The sequence below is a fragment of the Lutjanus erythropterus genome, chromosome 19 (genome assembly GCF_056507025.1).
Source record: "Lutjanus erythropterus isolate fLutEry1 chromosome 19, fLutEry1.hap2, whole genome shotgun sequence".
Lineage (NCBI taxonomy): Eukaryota > Metazoa > Chordata > Actinopteri > Lutjaniformes > Lutjanidae > Lutjanus > Lutjanus erythropterus.
Genome location: NC_139335.1, coordinates 9322297 through 9340313, shown reverse-complemented (window position 1 = coordinate 9340313; position 18017 = coordinate 9322297). Strand labels below are relative to the sequence as shown.

Genomic DNA, 18017 nt, shown 5'->3' with positions numbered 1-18017 from the left:
TGAAGATCTTGTGTGTTGATTTCCAGCTGCCAGCAAAAGTGAAGGGGCTTAACCCCGAAAAGAGCATCAGCTTCTGCTCTGGAGGTCAACAAATCACCCCTGTGCTTCCTCACTTCAGTCAGAGGGGCTGAAGCAGGTAAAGTTAACTCTTCCTCCTTGCAACTTTTAGCGGCGCCTTTTCCAGCACGGTGCAGCGCCACGCCGCCGCCACTTTGGCGCAAAGCTGCAACTGCAGTTACAACTGAGATAAATCCACCAAGAGCAACACTTGTCAGTATTTTCTGTGAAGACTCACGGGAAAAAAAACAGGAAAAACATAGTTAATGACTCAGTTTATAAAATGTCAAAAAACAGTGAAAAATCCCCATCACAGTTTCCAAGAGCCCAAAGTGATATCTTCAAATTGCTTTTTTTTTTCAACCAACAGTCAAAAAAAAAAACAAAAAAAACCCCAAAGACTTTTTTGTCTACTTTCATAAGGAGAAGAAAAGCAATAAATCCTTACATTTAAAAGGCTGGAACAAGCACGTCTGACATTTTGCTTGAAAAATGACTAGTGTTTTTTCTTTTCCAAACCAAATGTTGGCATCTGTTTTCTTTTTAAATCTCTTCTCAGTTTAATTTCTCTCTGTCACAATCCAGTTAATCCTGCTTTTAACTTTTCTTTAACCTGAAAGTGATAAGGTGAAACTCTGATTTACTGTCAAATATCACGTTGACAAATTCATTTCCATTCAGTCCAAATACACACTGAAGCCGTTTTCTCTTCCCTTTTACCACCTTTTAACACTCTTCGCACTCATCTTTTATTTTCCTCTTCGCCTTCCTCCTCCTGTCTCCTCGTATCTCTTCTCATACTGGCAGTTTTCTCTCTCTCGTGATTGATGAACACGCTGCTGCTCACAAAGATAAAACGCCTGAAATTACAGATATGGATTCATAGTGTTTTATTACACATGACAAACACGCTGTGTACTTATTATTCCCTTTACATCTGTATCCCAGTCCTGTGCATGTGACGTTATGTGTCTGAATTACTTTCCTCTGTGTGACATTGCCGTGCACCGTGTGACCACACTTCTTCGCTCGCTTGCTCTTTTTTTAGTTTTCCTATCTTATTTTTGTCCTCATCCCTCCCTTCAACCTCCTCCATCTCCACTTCTGCTTCACTTCCCATGACATACACCCCCCCTCCCCGACCGAGCAACCACCACTGTTTTCCCCTTCTACTATCTGTCTCTCCGACAGCCTCCCGTTTTGCATCCATCCATCACTCTGTTTGTGGTGACGAGATGTTGGAAATATGAAAAGCTGAGAGACAAATGAGAGCGAAGGTGGCGGTGCTGGAGGAGGAGGAGGAGGAGGAGGAGGAGGAGGAGGGAGGAAACCTATTCAGTGAGAGACTTTACTGTGGAGAGTGCAAGGGAGGAGAGCGTCGTCTTCTCTCCTCTCTCTCTCTCCTTCTCTTTCTAACCCCCCTCCCTCTCTCCTGCTCTCTCTCCGTGCGAGCATGTGTGTTGGTGTGTGCGCCTCCCGTCTCTCCCGGCTCCGCTGTTGTTCGCCGCCGCCACAGATGAGCTGGGAAGAGGAGGGAAAGCGGATGTATCTGGCCAAAGGAAAACGGGAGGAGTTTGGACCGGCATGCGAGACTAACCAGCGGCTCTGATCATCAACGGCTCTCTCTCTCTCCCTCTCTCCTCTCTCCTTCACACACACACACACGTACAAACACACACGTGCGCTCTCAGACTCACACACACTCGCGCCGGCTGGATGTCTTCTCGCTAGGCTGAACGAGAGAGGTGCTTAGGCTTGTCATTAGTTGGGGGCACGGGAGATCCTGAGAAGCCTGGATGTGTGTGTGTGTGTGTGTGTGTGTGTCAACCTGCATGCACACTCATGCATGAGAGAGTTACAGTGTGTGTGTGTGTGTGTGTGTATTTGAATGAAGATGAGTCGGGACTTTAAATACACAGAGGCAGCTTTGATTGGCTTGCGGTTTAAGTGACTCACCTCTTGCTCCGGGTGTCACAGAGGACTTACCTCTGGGATTTTGTCAATGAAGTCGAGCAGTCACACAGGGTGACAGGATGGGGGGGGGGGGGGGGGCAGTTTGGGATATGGGTAGTGTGTGTGTGTGTGTGTGTGTGTGTGTGTGTGTGTGTGTGTGTGTTGGGGGGGGGGGGTGTAATAGGAGCCACAGGCAAGCTGGCAGCCACAGTAACTCTGAGCTCAAGGGAGTCATTGAGAGTGGAGGTGGAGAGGAAAGGGATGTCCTGAGGGAGCATCTTTCCTCTGTCTCTTACTCTCAGTAGTAGTTAGTTGGGTTGTGGAGATCTTTGCTTCCTTATGTATACTTCCTCTTTGTCAGTTGTTGCTCGTTTTTGCTGTTTTCTGTATTTTTTTCATGTTTTCTATCAGTGCTGCTGCAGGTCTGTCTTTTTCCTTGTACTTTTTCCTCTTTGTCTTTGGCTCTTCCTCTGTCTCTCTCTCTTTGGCTTTGCCTCTATTTTCCTCCCCCTCTCTTCTCATTTTCTGTCTCTGGCTTCTCTCTTGCTTTATCAATATGCTCAATATAATTTTGGGCTGTGATTCTAACTCTTTTATTGACGTTCCTTCTCTGTGTTTTGCAGGTGTGAGTGCACCAGGAGCTCCCTGGCTGAAGGGCTGGAGGGCTGATGATGGATCTAAAGGAAAGCTGTGGCAGTCAGGGGAGCCAAGAGAGCTCCAGCCTGCACCCTACGTCCTGGCAGGCCTTCGCTCACACCAGCACACTGCACGGCCTGCGCTTCATCTTCCCTTATGGTCAGCCCAGCGCACGTCGCTTGCTCTGGGCTGCAGCTCTGCTGGCCTGTCTTGGACTGTTAGCCCTGGAGAGTGCCGAGCGCCTGGCCTATTTCCTCTCCTACCCTCACGTGACCAGCGTGGACGCCGTGGTTTCGAGCAGCCTTGTCTTCCCCGCTGTGACCATTTGTAACCTCAACGCTTACCGCTTCAGCCGCCTGACACGCAACGATCTGTACCATGCCGGAGAGCTGCTGGCCTTGCTTGATGTGCACCTGACAATCCCCCAGCCGCACCTGGCTGAGCCTGATGTGCTGGCTTTCCTGCAGGAAAAAGCCAACTTCACTGCCTACAGGCCCAAGGCGTTCAGCATGAAGGAGTTCATCGAGAGGGTCGGCCACGACCTCAAAGAGATGATGCTCTACTGCCGCTACCAAGGCCAGGAGTGCAGCCACAGTGACTTCAAAACCGTGAGTCCACTCGTGTCTTCTTTTAAATGTCAGCTCTGGTCTGGGATCAGCTGGGGTCAGAGCATCTCTGCGGCCTCCCAGCTCTCAGAAGACTCTGCTTGTGAGGTGCTTGGGTTGCGTGTTCTCAGTCTTGAGAGTTTCCAGAGATGGATGATTTTTGCCAGTAAAATGACTTGATGTATGCTGATAGCTGCTCTTTCCCTCCCACGCTGCTACGCTGGGAGTCTCTTGCTGGGTTTCTCTCCTTGGAACTCTTGTGTTTTGCTGCACAGGTTGACTCTCAAGCTTTGTTCTGCAAATATATTCCCTGCTTTTGCCTTGTTGTTGTCCTAAGCCTTCACGTAATAGCATTGTGCTCACTGGCACATACATTACAGCAACAGGTCTACAGCATTTTAGTCACTGAAGGCAAGTAATTGTTTTGTCTCAGACCATAGTGAAAAGTAAATTCCCCCAAATCCCTCTGCCACTTTCTTTATATCTCTAGCCAATGAGTTTTCTTTCTTTTTCCACAACAAATCAGAACATTCACAGGGTTTTTGTGTACCTGCTGCTGGATTGTCTGATAGAACAGAAACACACAGCCAAAATTTACCATTATGTGGATGATTGCTGGCATGAATTTCTCCTTCTAATCTGTCTTGTTACTGAGCGTAGAGGCCTTTTGTTTTGTTCTGTCGATACTGTGCTCGTGGAATCGGACATGGATAGAGTAAGCTGGTGTCGCTGAAATGTAGTCCATTTTGCTGCTCTGATAAAACTGAAATGCTGAACATTTAAGAAAATGTTCTACTTTTTGGCAGACCAAAGCGAGAAAGTACTGGCACGCATTGGTTTTGACATTAAAACACTATTCTGAACACCCACTTGTTGCATACTTAGACTCCCTCAGAGTGATTGTTAATTAGGTCCATCAGTGAGTAGGTGAAGAGCACCCTGCTTTCAGTATGTGGCCGCGAGAAAAGGGACTGTTGAGGCTTTAATAGCACAAGTTAGTTTCTCTGTCAAGAAAACTCTAACCTTGTGAATAAAAATTCTGTCTGTCTTTTCCTCAGTGACAAAACAGAAGACTTTTTTTTTTACGTCTTCTAAGAAGTCCTTGAGAAGTATGAATGATTTCATTGGTGGTATTTTAAAGGAACGGTTTTTGCAAGGTTAACCCCACTACCACAAACCATGTATACTTTCTGAGACACATTTGAAATGCATGCTCTATACTTTTTGGATCTATTTATTCTGCTGTCTTACTGTTAAAGGCTGTTGGCAGACTCTTTGAGTTGTTTAATCCATCACACTGAACTCTGTTGGTGTTGCATTATTATTGCCTAGTAATGCAGTTTAAGTGCAGGTTGATTTTGAAAAGACTTAAGAGCATTATCTTATAATGATGATGTCACTATGACTAGGGTTTGATTCCAATGGCTTTTTTATCGATCTTGTCAAATCCCTTATTGAATCTAAATTGGTTCAGTTTTCTACATTTACAACAAAAGTTATAAATAACTTTTTTGTGAAAACTGACACCTGGTTCACACCCTGTCACTACAACCTGGGAATGAAATGTGCAGAACTAACACATTAAATTAACAGGTGTTGTGTAGTATCTGTTCACACCTTTTTCATGATACTTGTATTTAAACATCCTGATTCAGAACTGTCAAGCTGATAAGCTCAAAATAATCAGTATGCTATGTGCAAGACTGTAACTGGGAGATTTTTACTTCTGAAACTGATGTAACCAATTAAATAGAGGTTGTAGGCTGGTTTTCCCAATATGATATTTATGTTAATAGCAATACAAAATTTAGCGTTTTTGTTATCAGTTAGGCTATGTTTGTTTAGCTACGGCAGGAAATAAATCCTTGCCATAAATCCTGGGCCTCTCCCTTGTGTAAAAATAATCAGAACGACTTCCATACAGTGAGGTATACAGATTTTGAATTTGGGACATTAGAGCGCTGGTTTTGAACCAGGACTCAGTGTCTCAATGAAAGTATCGGTCTCAGGAGCATCTTTTCTCACAATCAGTCGCAGATGCCAATTTGGAGAGAGCACATTAACAAGACAGCAGCCAAGTGTTTCATTTTGGCCTGTTGTAATCTGCTGCAAGTGGTGCTTGTAATTTTGACTGGTAAAAGCGACATCGTTATTCATCTTACTGTTTTATATATAAGTAAACAAAAAAAATGTCAAGTGCACGCCAGGATACTAGGATTGAAACTATTTTATTATAAGATTACAATTAAAAACAACTTTTTAAAAATGTAATCTTATGACAAAATAGTTAAAATCCCCACTAACCTGATATGTGCTGGAACTTCTTTCAGTTCACTGTGGTTTACCGTCACCAGCTGTCACTCAGGAGAGAAGCACACCACTGTGCATAGGGTATCTTCAGTTAATGATGTTTTATGTACAATTCATACGAGCAGCATCCTGTCATATGAGAAGCTACAGCCTGAGAATGTTTTGCAGTTTTCACTGTTCTTGCTTCTAAAATGACTGAAATGATTATCACAATACGTAGCTGCTGATTATTTTTCTTTTGATTAACTAATTGTTTGAGCTCTCATGTCTTAACCATGACAAAATGCAGTGTAATATAGACTTGTTGTGCAGAGCACTCTAACAGATGTCGCAGCTCAAAGCTTTAAAATTCGTCCTTGTAAAGCAAGAAAAAAGTATTCTAACTTCTACAGCTATTTTATACAGTATGTATAATGGCACTGGGTCATGTAATAGGCAGTTTCCTGACTAGCAACCTGACTTTCTCTTTAAAGCTTGAACACAGATTGTAGCTGATACAGATCTGTATTAATGAGACGTTCTTTCTGTTTGTCGGCCTCAAAACTGAGCAGCGATGCATGTACAATGCAAACGGCACCATGGTGCTGCCTCTGGGATCTGATCTGCTGCGATGAGCTCTGCATTTTGTAGAGGGTAAACTCTGTCGTCATTAAGGGAGCACATGAGCAGCGTTAGCGGTGTGTGATCTAAGGTGTTAAATCTTCTAGGTCTGCGCCCGTTACTGCTGGATTGATATCTTCATGTTTCATACTGAGAGATACTCAATGCAGAGATGCTAATTGGAAAAACAACAATGGTGGATCACATGTTGGCTGTAGTGATTTCCTATTCATGCCTTCAGATGGATGCTTCCCTGGAGTTCCGATTCATATTGCAGTGAGCCGCAACAAAGCTACAAGTGAGCTGTTCCATGCTTGTGTTTGCCAGGAGAGCATGTGATTTTCATAATATCAGTCTGTTGAATCTTCAGGGAGTTAATGCAAAGCTAGCTTGGCCCTGTCACTGCCATACCATGCAGCTCAATGAGTTTGCATTTGGCTCCCCTTAGTAACCGTCTTGCATGCAGTGTGACACGCCTTTGACCTGAAGCTGGGTTCAAACATAATCATGTTGACAGAGAGGCTACTAGAAGGCACTGTCATCCTCTTTGCCCTCTGCCTGTTGCTGCTGCTGAGCTCCTCCTGACTTCTCCCCACTCCCCTCCGTCGACTCGCTCTGTCTCTTCTCTCTCTGTCACTGCAGCGACACACCTTCATATCTCCGGCGCCTTCTGAGAGGAAAGAAAAAAATGAAGAAAAAAACCAAAAAAAAACCAGGCCCCCCCAAAATAGAAAAACACATGCGTGAATGCACACATACACAGACACACTAAAATACATGAATGAGTACACATGCACAGAGGGGCAACGTTACCATGACACTCCTGGGACCCGAGTCAGCGTTTGACTGACATTGTGATGAATGACCGTAGGGAGGATTGTGGGGACATGGGAGTCAGTGTGATGTGACTGATGGAACTGGAGCAGAGCGCTGCACAAAAGGGAAATAGCATCAGTGTGCACATTTCTACCTATATGCATGAATTATGTGCCACCTCAGATGGTTTTTTAGCATTTTTCCGCTGCTCATCTGACTCCTCATCTTGTTAATTTATGTTCACATGTGAACGCGCCTGCAACCCACCTGACACGATTCCTCCTAAATAAGCACTTCAGTACGCTTGTTTTTTTTCAAGAATGCCAAAAAAGAGGGCATATCCCAAGCCAACTGCAGCATCCTTCCATCCAAGCAGAGCCGGTGAACATTACAAAAGCCTTATTTCACCCTGTTTACACATTCTTTCAATCCAGCATCTCTGCAACAGGGTTGGGTACCTAAACCTGGTGCCAGCATTCCCATACGACCGATATCGAATTACGACAGATTAAGGTGCCTCATTTTGGTGCCACAGGCCTGGGCTGTCGATTGAAATAGGTCCCTCTGGCGTGGACATTACAGACACATCACCAAATGTGCCTCGTTAACATTTCAGTAACACCCACTCTACACTTTAGTTAGTTGCCAGCATGAAAACATGCACGTTCTACAGATGCACATTAGACCATGTTATATGCTAAACAACATGGTCTAAAGTGCATCTGCATCTCACTTGAAATGATTTCAACACCGGTCAGAATGTGCAACAAATGTTAAAAAACAATTGCAATTAAAAAGGAGGGACATCTGGCGACACGTGATGTAATTCTTTTTCCCGGTGTGCATCCTGGGGAAAAAAAAAGCGTGCTGGATACACTTGTAAGTAGAGATGGTGCCGATGGGGAGCATAGAACACTTGAGACCTGTCATAATGACTTGCCATCTATAGCTATGATATGGAGACTGCTGACAATAATGAGAGCAGAGAGCAGTTAGAAAATATAATATTTTTCAATATAGTTGCTGAATTCTGAAGCTGGTGTTTTTATTTATTTTGCTGTACTTTTACCATTGTTAATGTAGTTGGGTTACGTATTATTTATCATGTGTTTATCATGGCAAAATCATGTTTTAAATAAGGAATTATCTGATCAAAGAATATGTGAGAAGATTACAGATCTGTCCTGCCATACAGTGCTAGCATTCAGCAACGATATTTTGTGTTTCAGAGACCTTAGGGCCAGTACATAATAACTGTTACCTGACAATTTGTTTAGAATATTCTGACAAAAGGTCTCCACAATATGGTAAAAAAAAAAATCTAATTGCAATTAGTTTGACAAAAATAATGATGTGACATTTGTTGGGGTCTGTAACATGTTTTTGAGATGAGTAGGCCAGGGCATCTCTGCAGCGCTACAGTACTTCATTATAATGTTTTTTGTCATACATTTTCCTTTTTTCAAGAAGTTGCGACTTGGGTACTGCACTTGGCTATTGTGATTTTCATAATATTTCAATTAATTGTGCAGCCCTATCCTGACAATATCGATATTGAAGAAATCTTATTTTCCATAGTGTTTATTTAAGATGAGGTGGCCCATCTTCACAATTAAAGACCACCTCTGCTGATATGATTGAAAATTAATACACTTTTAAAGAGCAAAGGGCAAATATCATATATTTAATGAGTGTGGTGATCGTTAAGGTAGTCATCCATCATCATCTATTAACTAAATTGATCATGAGATGAGATGTGTCAGGATCTGGGTTCCTTATCACTTCACTTTATCATGTGTCCTGCATCCTTGAATGAATGGACTTTTCCTATGCTTGTTTTGCTGTGTGTGATTACAGCCATGATTAAATGCTGATTGATCACACTGACAAGCCACATCAGTGTCTGCCAGAGTGAATCAGCTCAGTGTGCCCAGCCTGCGCTCACTGCATGCTTCGGTTATATATATAAATACCCTTGGAGCACTGCAGGCCAGGGAGGTCCCTATCACACTCCCAGCTTTAATGTGAAACCTGATAGCAGCCAGACCCTGAGCTCTGTATCACACAGACACTAATTAGCCACTCGTCTGTTCCTCTGACCAGAGCCGTGCTGGAGCAGCTCTGCAAATGTAATGGTTCTGGCTGTTTACAGCAACAACAATTAGCCAGTACACACAACCTGTGGCCTTAGCACTTCAGTAGCTGATTATTGCATGGCGAGCGGCTCCTCGCTCTCGCCAGCAGAGCAGCACAAGACTACTGTCAGTCACCCAACAAGAGGACTGTGTGCTTTCTAATCTGTCCTCCTCCTCCTCCTCCTCCTCCAGCCGCTCCATCTCACTAACTGCATTTTATCACTTTCGGATTCATTTCTCAACATTTGAAAGCCCAATGCATCACATTAGGTTTTAGTGGATGTACTGTATTAATCACTAATGTGGCATTACCATGGCATTTTACATTCCCGGCAGGCATGATGTCTGAGTGTCTTAAAGGGCATGGAAAGCACCGCTGCCACCCACAAGCCCGCCTCTCTAAAACACCCCGGAGAGGCAGCGGCAACCTGTGCTATTTAACCAGCTTGGAAGAAAAGCTGGAGTGCAGCCACAGACAGACAGCTCAGTGTGGATAGTGCTTATATGGTAGACACTGCAGCTGTCTGCAGTGGTGGATTATGGTAGGCTGATGATATAGTGTGTGTTGTGGTGAGGCTTAAAGGAGCAGTAATTTTCCCTGAAGGGTTTTCCTCACTCTCACACAACCGATACTGATTTTGGGCTGTACTGGAAATTATCAGCTTGGTGATTAATGAAATTGATTAATTTGGTTGACGCGTTGAAACGGAGCGATGAATTTTGTTTCCTGTCCAACAGAAAATAAGCTACTAAAGTCGTTCATCCATTTTCAGAGCTTTAGTCATGAAAATGATACACAAATGTTTCTCTTCTCTGCCGTAGAACCATTGCACGATCGTGCACGCACAAGTCAGTTGCAAGCTAAAAGCATACACAATGTAGAAAAAGTTTTCCTAAAACTAACTAAACAGCAAAACATCACCAGTGAACATAGAGCTCCTTGTCCTCCTTGGCAAACTCAGGCCGGAGATATATTTACTTTTAACTATGTGTTCTCATTAGGGATATTCCTGGTGACAAATTTCCCTGTCGGCTAAATGCAAGTTTTAATTTAGACCAGTCGACTAGTCTAACGGTAAGAAAACACTCAGAAAACAGTTAAAATTGAGCACAATTTAACTGATAATGTTAAACTCTGTCCGAAAAAAAACTTTGTGTATTTAGAGCCATTTGAAGGGGTTGCTGTCTAACAGGGCAGCAGCCCCAACAGTGGCAGTCAGCTGCGTAACACCTTAGAGGCAACAGTTACCGGCATTGTACATGAATAAAATATTTATAAATAGTTAAACCGACTAGTATTTCTGGTGCCAACTAACGAAGGTGGAGACTTTTAATCATATAGTCAACTTATCAGGCACATCCCTCATTCACATAAGCATCATGGCTGTCTCATGTGTCCAGCGCTTGTCATGTACATCGACAAAGAAATGTCAAGTACACAGAAGCATAAGCCTGTGTGAACATAGCAGTCAATATTGAGACATTTGTGACAGTGTGTCCTGCGTGGTGTTGACTAAATTATCTTGTTTTTAACCTATGAAATGATTTTAATCTTGCTGTATTGAGGATGTGCAGTGTATAAAAGATACAGCATGTGATGAATCAATATTTACCTTTCTATGCTGCTGCTGTGGTGACAGCTGTGGCTGGAGGTATAATGTTTCTTGGGTTGTCTGTTCATTCATCTATCCCATTCTTGTGAATGCGATATCTCAAGAACGGAATTTCTTAAAATTTGGTGCAAATATTCATTTAGAGTTGAGGATCAACAGTTGAGGTACTGTGACCAATTCATATGTTAATTCTGACAACATATTTCACCATATACCATGGTTGTCCTGTATTATTGTCCTGTTGTAGTGGGAGAGACAATGCAAGACAGACTTTAGGCAGACCTTCTTTATTCTCAGCATAAACAAAATATTAAAGTTCAAATGCAGTTTCAACCAAGAGCAACACTTTAGAGCTGTTGTTCACCTTGAAGTGCTGCAGAAATAGACATAAAACAACCCTTCTGCAGGAATGTGTTAAATTATTTTGTGCACTTACTTCATTGTACAGTTAACAGAGCACAGTGTGATTGAACAGTGGGAAGGAAATGAAGAGGGTTTTATGCAGTCAATAATCCATCAAGAAAAAAAAAAATGCATGGATATGCCCCTGACTCGATCCTGTGATTTACTTACATAGATATTTTTTTGCCTGGTTAATCGCCTTGTGGTATTCTAAGTAAGACAGAAAATGAGAGGTTTGTAACAGAGACAGATAGCTTTGTCAGTGACTTGGGAGAGGAGAAGTCATGTTTTGGGAAGTAGCTAATGTTTTGAGTCTGGATGTTGGCTTGCATTCACACCAGCAAAGACAGAAGAGGAAGCTGGAGGAGAGGAGACGAGTACGGCCCATTACCTCAGCAGCCTGTCTGGAGACCTACTTCATCATGGCCACGGGAGAAGGAGGAGATGGCGTGTGTGTGTGTGTGCGCGTGTGTTTGTTCATGAGTGTGTATTTTAATATGCTGGAGGGTATGTTTATATTTTTATGTGTCTGTGGGTTTGTTGTAATGTGCTGTCACATACAGTCAGTCTTGGTTTGTTCTGCATGTGTGTGTGTGTTGCACACACACATGCTGCTCGATACACTAGCTGTCAGTTGCTTTCAGCAGATATTGACTAATGGTTATAAAATCAAAGGTCAACTGGCTAGTTAACTTGAATGCTCTTGATCTGTTTGGATGCTGCAGAATGAAAATTGCGAGCTGTTTGCAGCAGTAGTTAGCTTCCAAGCACTTTGTGCCTTGCATGATGATGATAATATTACGGTTTTTGGTCTGCTTAGGAAATCCTCTTTCCTTGCCTCCCGCTGCAGACAGTATAGTCAGTCACAAGTCTTGGGACATGATGAGAATACAGTGGCTCTCTCTAAGGCCACTCAACATAATGATTTGAAGTATGGATACATTTAGAAATGGTCTCTGGTTGCACTTCCACCTGTAACAGTAACTGCAACATTGTTTTCTGTTTAAAGTGTAATGACCTGGACTGAGCAAATACTTTGAGGGCGATTCTGCTAATTTACCTGTGAAGACAATTCAGAAAGATTGGCTACTCATGTCTGAAGCTGAAGTAAATAATTGAAAATAGAAGTTTTGGTGAGAAATTCACAAAAATGGTTTTGGAGCCCATGTAACTGTTGGAGATTGCCATCACATTTGGATGCTCCTTGAAACTGCAGAGTGTTAGCAGTTTTTGGCACTTTCAGGTTTCTCAATAAGCTATCAAAGTATTATGCCTGAATTTTACTCAACACATTACCTGGGCTTACACAGGTATCTTGGAAAATTGAAATATTGAATTGCAGTGTTGAAAATACTTGTGGCAAAAAAAAAGAGTTGTAAGAAAGTTAAATGTGCTACAAGAGCAGCTGAATTTTCAGCTCTGATGAAGAGTAAAGCAAAGTTAAAACTCTACGGGGTCGCATTTTCATATTGACTTTTAAAGTTCACCATCTGAATGCTAAATTCAGGCTAAGAGTTTAATGCGGCTATAACCAATACTTTTATTAGGGTCAGAACAATATTTTGTTTTATAGGCAGCATTTTATGTATATTTAATCATTTTTATGAATTCAATTTGTTATATTTGTGTGTGTATTTTTATAGTTGGCCCTTTTAAATTTTTTAAGTGATGTTGCATTTTATTTATATATAAATAAAGAATATTGTCCGGTATGTTGGTATCAGAATTTTTTTACTCCGAAATACTGGTATCAGCATCAGCCCCAAAAGTCTGGGTTGGGTTCTAATTTTTATGCTGTCTGGCTGCAACTTTACCGCTTTGGTTCACTCTTATTATGGTGTTGTTTTTGGCTGCTACCTGCTCAGCACCAAACAGTCTGGTGACAAACTTGCTAAACTTTTACAAACTTGAGTCTTTGCTCAAAATTTTAAGAAGGCTGATGGAAATGGGGGGCAGCGTGACACAGAGCAGCACAACTGGTTTCTGTTCGCTGCTCTGACGCTTTCAGCTCTGGTGCTGAAAACAATTTTGAACCTGACGCTGCTACAAATTCGTCAGTAGAAACGCTGCATGCTATGCTAGGATCTTATTACTGAAAATAGCCAGGATGTATACTTTTATTTTACTGTGTGGAAAAGTGATATTTTCACATTACAAATGATGATCAGCTGAGGCATATGTCCGCAGCTGTAATGCAAACGCAGCCCTGAGCAGTAAAATCGAGCTGGTAGTTTTCTGCAGCGGCCGTGGGTTCAGTTCCAGCCTGCTGCCCTTTGCTGCATGTTGTCTTTCCATGATCTCTCCCCCTTTCCTGTCTAAACTTCAGTTGCCCTGTCCCATGAAAGGGCATGACAGACCCAAAATTAACTTCTAAAGAAAAGAAATATTGAATTTAATTTCTCATAATTGTAGGTGAGGTGTATAGCTACATAGCCTAAGTAATTCTTCCTCATCTTGTTAACAGGTGTCTGGATTCAAGCATTTGATTTTATGCTGTCTGCAGTGATACTTTGCACTGTGTGTGTCCTGTTCTGTTTTTCTATTTCCTTTCATGTCTCAGTTTTCTTTCTCTCTCCATAATTTACCACATAGTGTCTGGCCTGAGTGCGAGATGCACAAACCAAACCGGTTGGCTGCTGCTGGAAAAAAAAAAATCACATGCCCTCCTTAAACAGGCTGACAGACTCTTTTAGACTCCCTTTTTGTCCACCTGTCTTTCTCTCTTTAATCTCTGTAAGCTGCCCAGGAGCTCGTTTGATCTCAGCGTTCAGACTCACCTGAGAGTTGTGTGCTCTGGGCCTCACGGGTCTGTTTGCTGGGGTAAAGAGATTTAGCGGCTTTAATGGAAAGTGACCACTGCTTAGTTGAGTTGGAGTATCTTTTGTCATCTTCACTAAGCACTTGTCAGATTTTGGGAGTGTAGGTAAGGCCTTCTTTTATATATTTCTGCTAGAATTATAAGCTCACAAAACCTTTTTCAATTGTAATCAATTAATCAGGCAAATCTTACATTCCACAAAATTTTTACAATGCTTCATATTGTTGAGGTTGCTTTTCCCTAAGGCTTTTTTGCAAACGTGCTGTAATTTGCAATATGGATGCATTTTTTTTCCAACCTCTCAATGTGACCTCTCAGTCTGCTGCAATGAAAGACTAAAACATTAAATGTCAAGATATCACTTCAACAGCTCCACCTGCCAGCGCTGGCCCTTCTCCTCTCCGGGTACGGCCGCCGTCGTCCTCCTGGAAAGGATCTCACATCGGTGTCAGGACAATGTGCGCTCTTTTTGTCAAAATGACACTTGTGTGCAGGACAGCATGACTTGAGATCGCAGACATTGGCCCCACGAGACCCAAGTTGGATTGATTCTCTGTCTCACCTATTTCTTTGTTTGACCAGACTCTTTTTTTTTTTTTACACTGAATGTCGGCCATAGTAGAAGAGTCACTGTAGAATAATAACAAGCCTAATAGTACATATTTTAATATTTTTTTACACTCTGCTGTTAGCTGACTTCATCATCTGAGGCCAGAGGTTGCCATCATATGAGACTAGGGGCCTCCTTTCGGACAAAGCCTGGAAAAAGCCCCTCCTCCCCATTTTATATGCTTAGTTTTGCACAATTCTTAGGCGCCTGGGATCACGATTGTTATTTTATTCCATTCAGCATCAAAAATGGAGCCAAGATAACCTAGTGTTCCTGTTTGACATAATTTCAGACTACAGCAAATACAAAAAGAAAAGGTCTGTCCTAAGGCATTTATTAGTTTCTTCTATTTCAAATCACACACACATTTAGGTTTGTCTGTATTCTCTCCTTTTGATAACTTTGTAAAAACAATGTAATATTTTTTCATTTCCATTCACTCAACTCTCCCTGAGCCTGTTGGGAGACCGCCTCTCACTTCGAAAACTTCTGTCTTAAGACATTTGGTTTGCTAGTTAAACAAAAATGGATCAATGAGTGAACAGTTCAGTGAGCAGATATAGATTACAACATCTTACATACATAGCCTACAGAGATGGACCACCACTGTGGTTTATTAAGACAATTGTTGCTTCTCCATCACTAAGACATAACTCCATACAGTACATAATTTCACAATAGAAGAAATAACATGATTATTCTGTGTTGTCTTTCGTAAATTATGATTCAGAGCTGCAGTATTAAATATTTTCATCTGAGCAGTTCAACTCTGCAGTTCCCCTCAGCTCTACAGAGTGTTTTAGCGTCTTTTAGCTTGTTCATTTTGTTTCATGGCCAAAATGTTTATTATAAAAACCCACCGTACACTACCTGCCCTCCACCAAATGTCAGACAAAGACAAAGTTAGTGACCAGCTGGTGAACATAGTGGATCAATTTACAACGTAAGAACCAGATGGGCTTTTTCCCGAGGGATTCGTGATGTGTGAACTTGTTCTGCTGCCTTCAAGTAAAAATCAGTTTTCATTTGAAGGACAGTTTTAAGTTTATTTAACACCATGTCAGAGCCACTTACTGATTTGCAAATAATGCTGTTGTAACTCACTTTTCGGAGTTCTTACTTTTCCTAAATGTGCCTCATCTACCGCTACTGTAATTAATTATACTACACATCTGATTAAGCTTTTTGACAAGCCACAGAGAGGAAGAGTAATATTATTGATATCAATCAAAAGTGTGCATGTGGGCGGGTAAATGTAACCAGCTTGTAAATTTAATTAAACCCAAATTTAAAACACAGCATGTCTTGTGGCTTTGTTGCAATCTGGTCTTTGTGTCAGGAATGAGTCTTGAAGAGTTTGTATCTGCTTTTTAAGTCTGCCTCTTACTCTTTGTGTTGTGAGCGACTGACCCCAAAACTTGATGTTTACTGCTGTTTTAAAATATTAAAATTTTCTTCTGCTGAGACCTAGTAATGTCTCACTTCCAGCTGCCTTCGCTTCTTTCTTCTTTGGGTTGGCAGTTGCACCACAGAGCAAAAGCAAAGTCTGCACGACTAACAGTCTGGTTAATGTTTGTGTAATTTGAAACAGCTGAATGAATGGACTTTGTGTTACTCCATCCCCTGTCTCCTCAGTCCCCTTCTCTCCGCTACAAGCTCCCCAGATCTTACCTCCGGGTGAAATAAAGCATAGACCGGTGACATAAACCTTGTTACCATGGGGACTCCAGAGATATACAACACAGCAGTATGAAAACACAAGTTGATAGCACAGGCAGCACATGGCATGTCCTCATTTCCTCACTTAACGGGGACGTAGTTCACGCGACGCTGAATCTGAAGCATCTGCCTGATGAAATGCTGTTGTGTTTACTGAGCATTTGGGCAAAAACCACAAAAACCTTTGAGAACCCGCTGATCTTAGATGTTGCTGTCTCGCATAAATCAGAACTTCTGACCTTCCATATAATAGGCAAGTGTGCACTTGGAGTATCCTTTGAGAGCTCATTTGGATGAATATTTTACTCAGCCTAATCCTTTCTTACAACTCTGCATCTTGACTACAAGATTCTTTTTGAAATAAGTCTTATATTTTAAATAAAACATGCAAATCAGTTGCGTCAGTAAATCAGTGACATAAAAGTACCTGCCAAAACAGCCTTGTTTCTGCAAATTGCACATAAATGAGCAGCAGTGCAAACAAATCTTAACCTGTATTTTCTACCTCTTTTGTCTATACAGTCTTCCTCTTGTCTGTTCAGTCTTCCTCAGTCTAATAATATCTTGTTAAGTTTCTGTCAGTCCTGCCTTCTTTACTGTCTCTGCTCAGCCTTCACACTCCGTTCTGCTTTGGCAGTTGCCGCCTTGCTTTCCCTCCACATTCATTATTCAAGGAGTGGTTGCTTGGATGTCCACGGATCTGGATCCAAACTCCATCCTGAGATACCACATGCGGCACCGTAGGGCTACTAGTACCATTAGCAACTGTCTCTATCATGTCACGCTACAACAACACTTCCTGTACCGCTGGCGGTGATACCGGCTGGTGTTCCTGACTAGATGAGTGCATCACTGTGAAGCGAATGTGCCAGCTCATTGTCAGCGTCAGCCGTGATGCGGGACAGTCGGTGGTGGTAGTGACTTGACTCGCTATGAATATGTACTGACAGCAGGCGAGCAGCAGAGGCAGTGTTTGATCTGGGATCTGCATGGACATTTACACAGTGTGAGGACGACTGGCAGACGGGCTGGCGGGCGGGGACAGCGGAGTAGAACAGGGTGAGCTCAGCCTGGATGTGTGCGTTAATGTTACAGCAGGCTGGAAGAAGGCCTCTGACACCCAAAGTGGTGCCGTCTCACGCCTGGCTGACTACATGATAAGGGCACGTTGAGTGGAGAAGATGGAGAGTCAGTGGAAGTTTGTGGTTGTTTGTGTGACAAAGAAAGAAAGGGAGAGATACAGAGTGTCACTTTATGGTAGTTCATCTCTGAGTAGTATACTACAAAGTGTGTGACATAAAGAAAGCTGCATCTAACAGTTATTTTCATTATAAATTAAACTGTCAATTACCTTGCAATTAATCATATTAAGACATCAATAAAAGATTGTTTTCATTACAGACCACATAATATTCCTCCTCCCTTTCACGTCATCTACCATTATCATCATTATCATTAGAACTTTTGATGCAAAACACTTCAGTGTCACCCCGCAACTTTGATGTGCAATCCGAACACTTTATTTGTTGTTTTACCTTGAAATTGTAAGGGCAGAGGATTGAATCATTGTTGCCAAGAGTTGTGTAGTTCGTCCACATAGTACAGACCACTGGGCTGTAGGAACAGCTGACACTGAGGTCACGTCCTTTGGGTTTTCACTGAAAATCTGGGGTTTTAGCAACCTGGATGCAGGTGGACTTTACATTCTACTCCAGTATTTCAAAGTCATATTTGACAGCCAAC

At 42.2% G+C, this 18017-nt stretch overlaps 1 protein-coding gene across 2 annotated transcripts in view; it reads left to right on the top strand.

Annotated features, from left to right (window-relative positions):
- Window positions 1-18017, top strand: part of asic2 (acid-sensing (proton-gated) ion channel 2) — a 410231-nt gene continuing 392214 nt past the window's right edge. The window contains exons 1-2 of one of the 2 annotated variants that reach the window (XM_084743472.1): window positions 1-136; window positions 2634-3254. In XM_084743472.1, coding sequence (XP_084599598.1) covers window positions 2679-3254 — 576 coding nt within the window. In that variant the 5' untranslated portion in view covers window positions 1-136; window positions 2634-2678. Of the gene's footprint in view, window positions 137-1676; window positions 1803-2633; window positions 3255-18017 lie in introns of those variants that run through there. The other variant, XM_084743471.1, reaches the window with a different exon arrangement.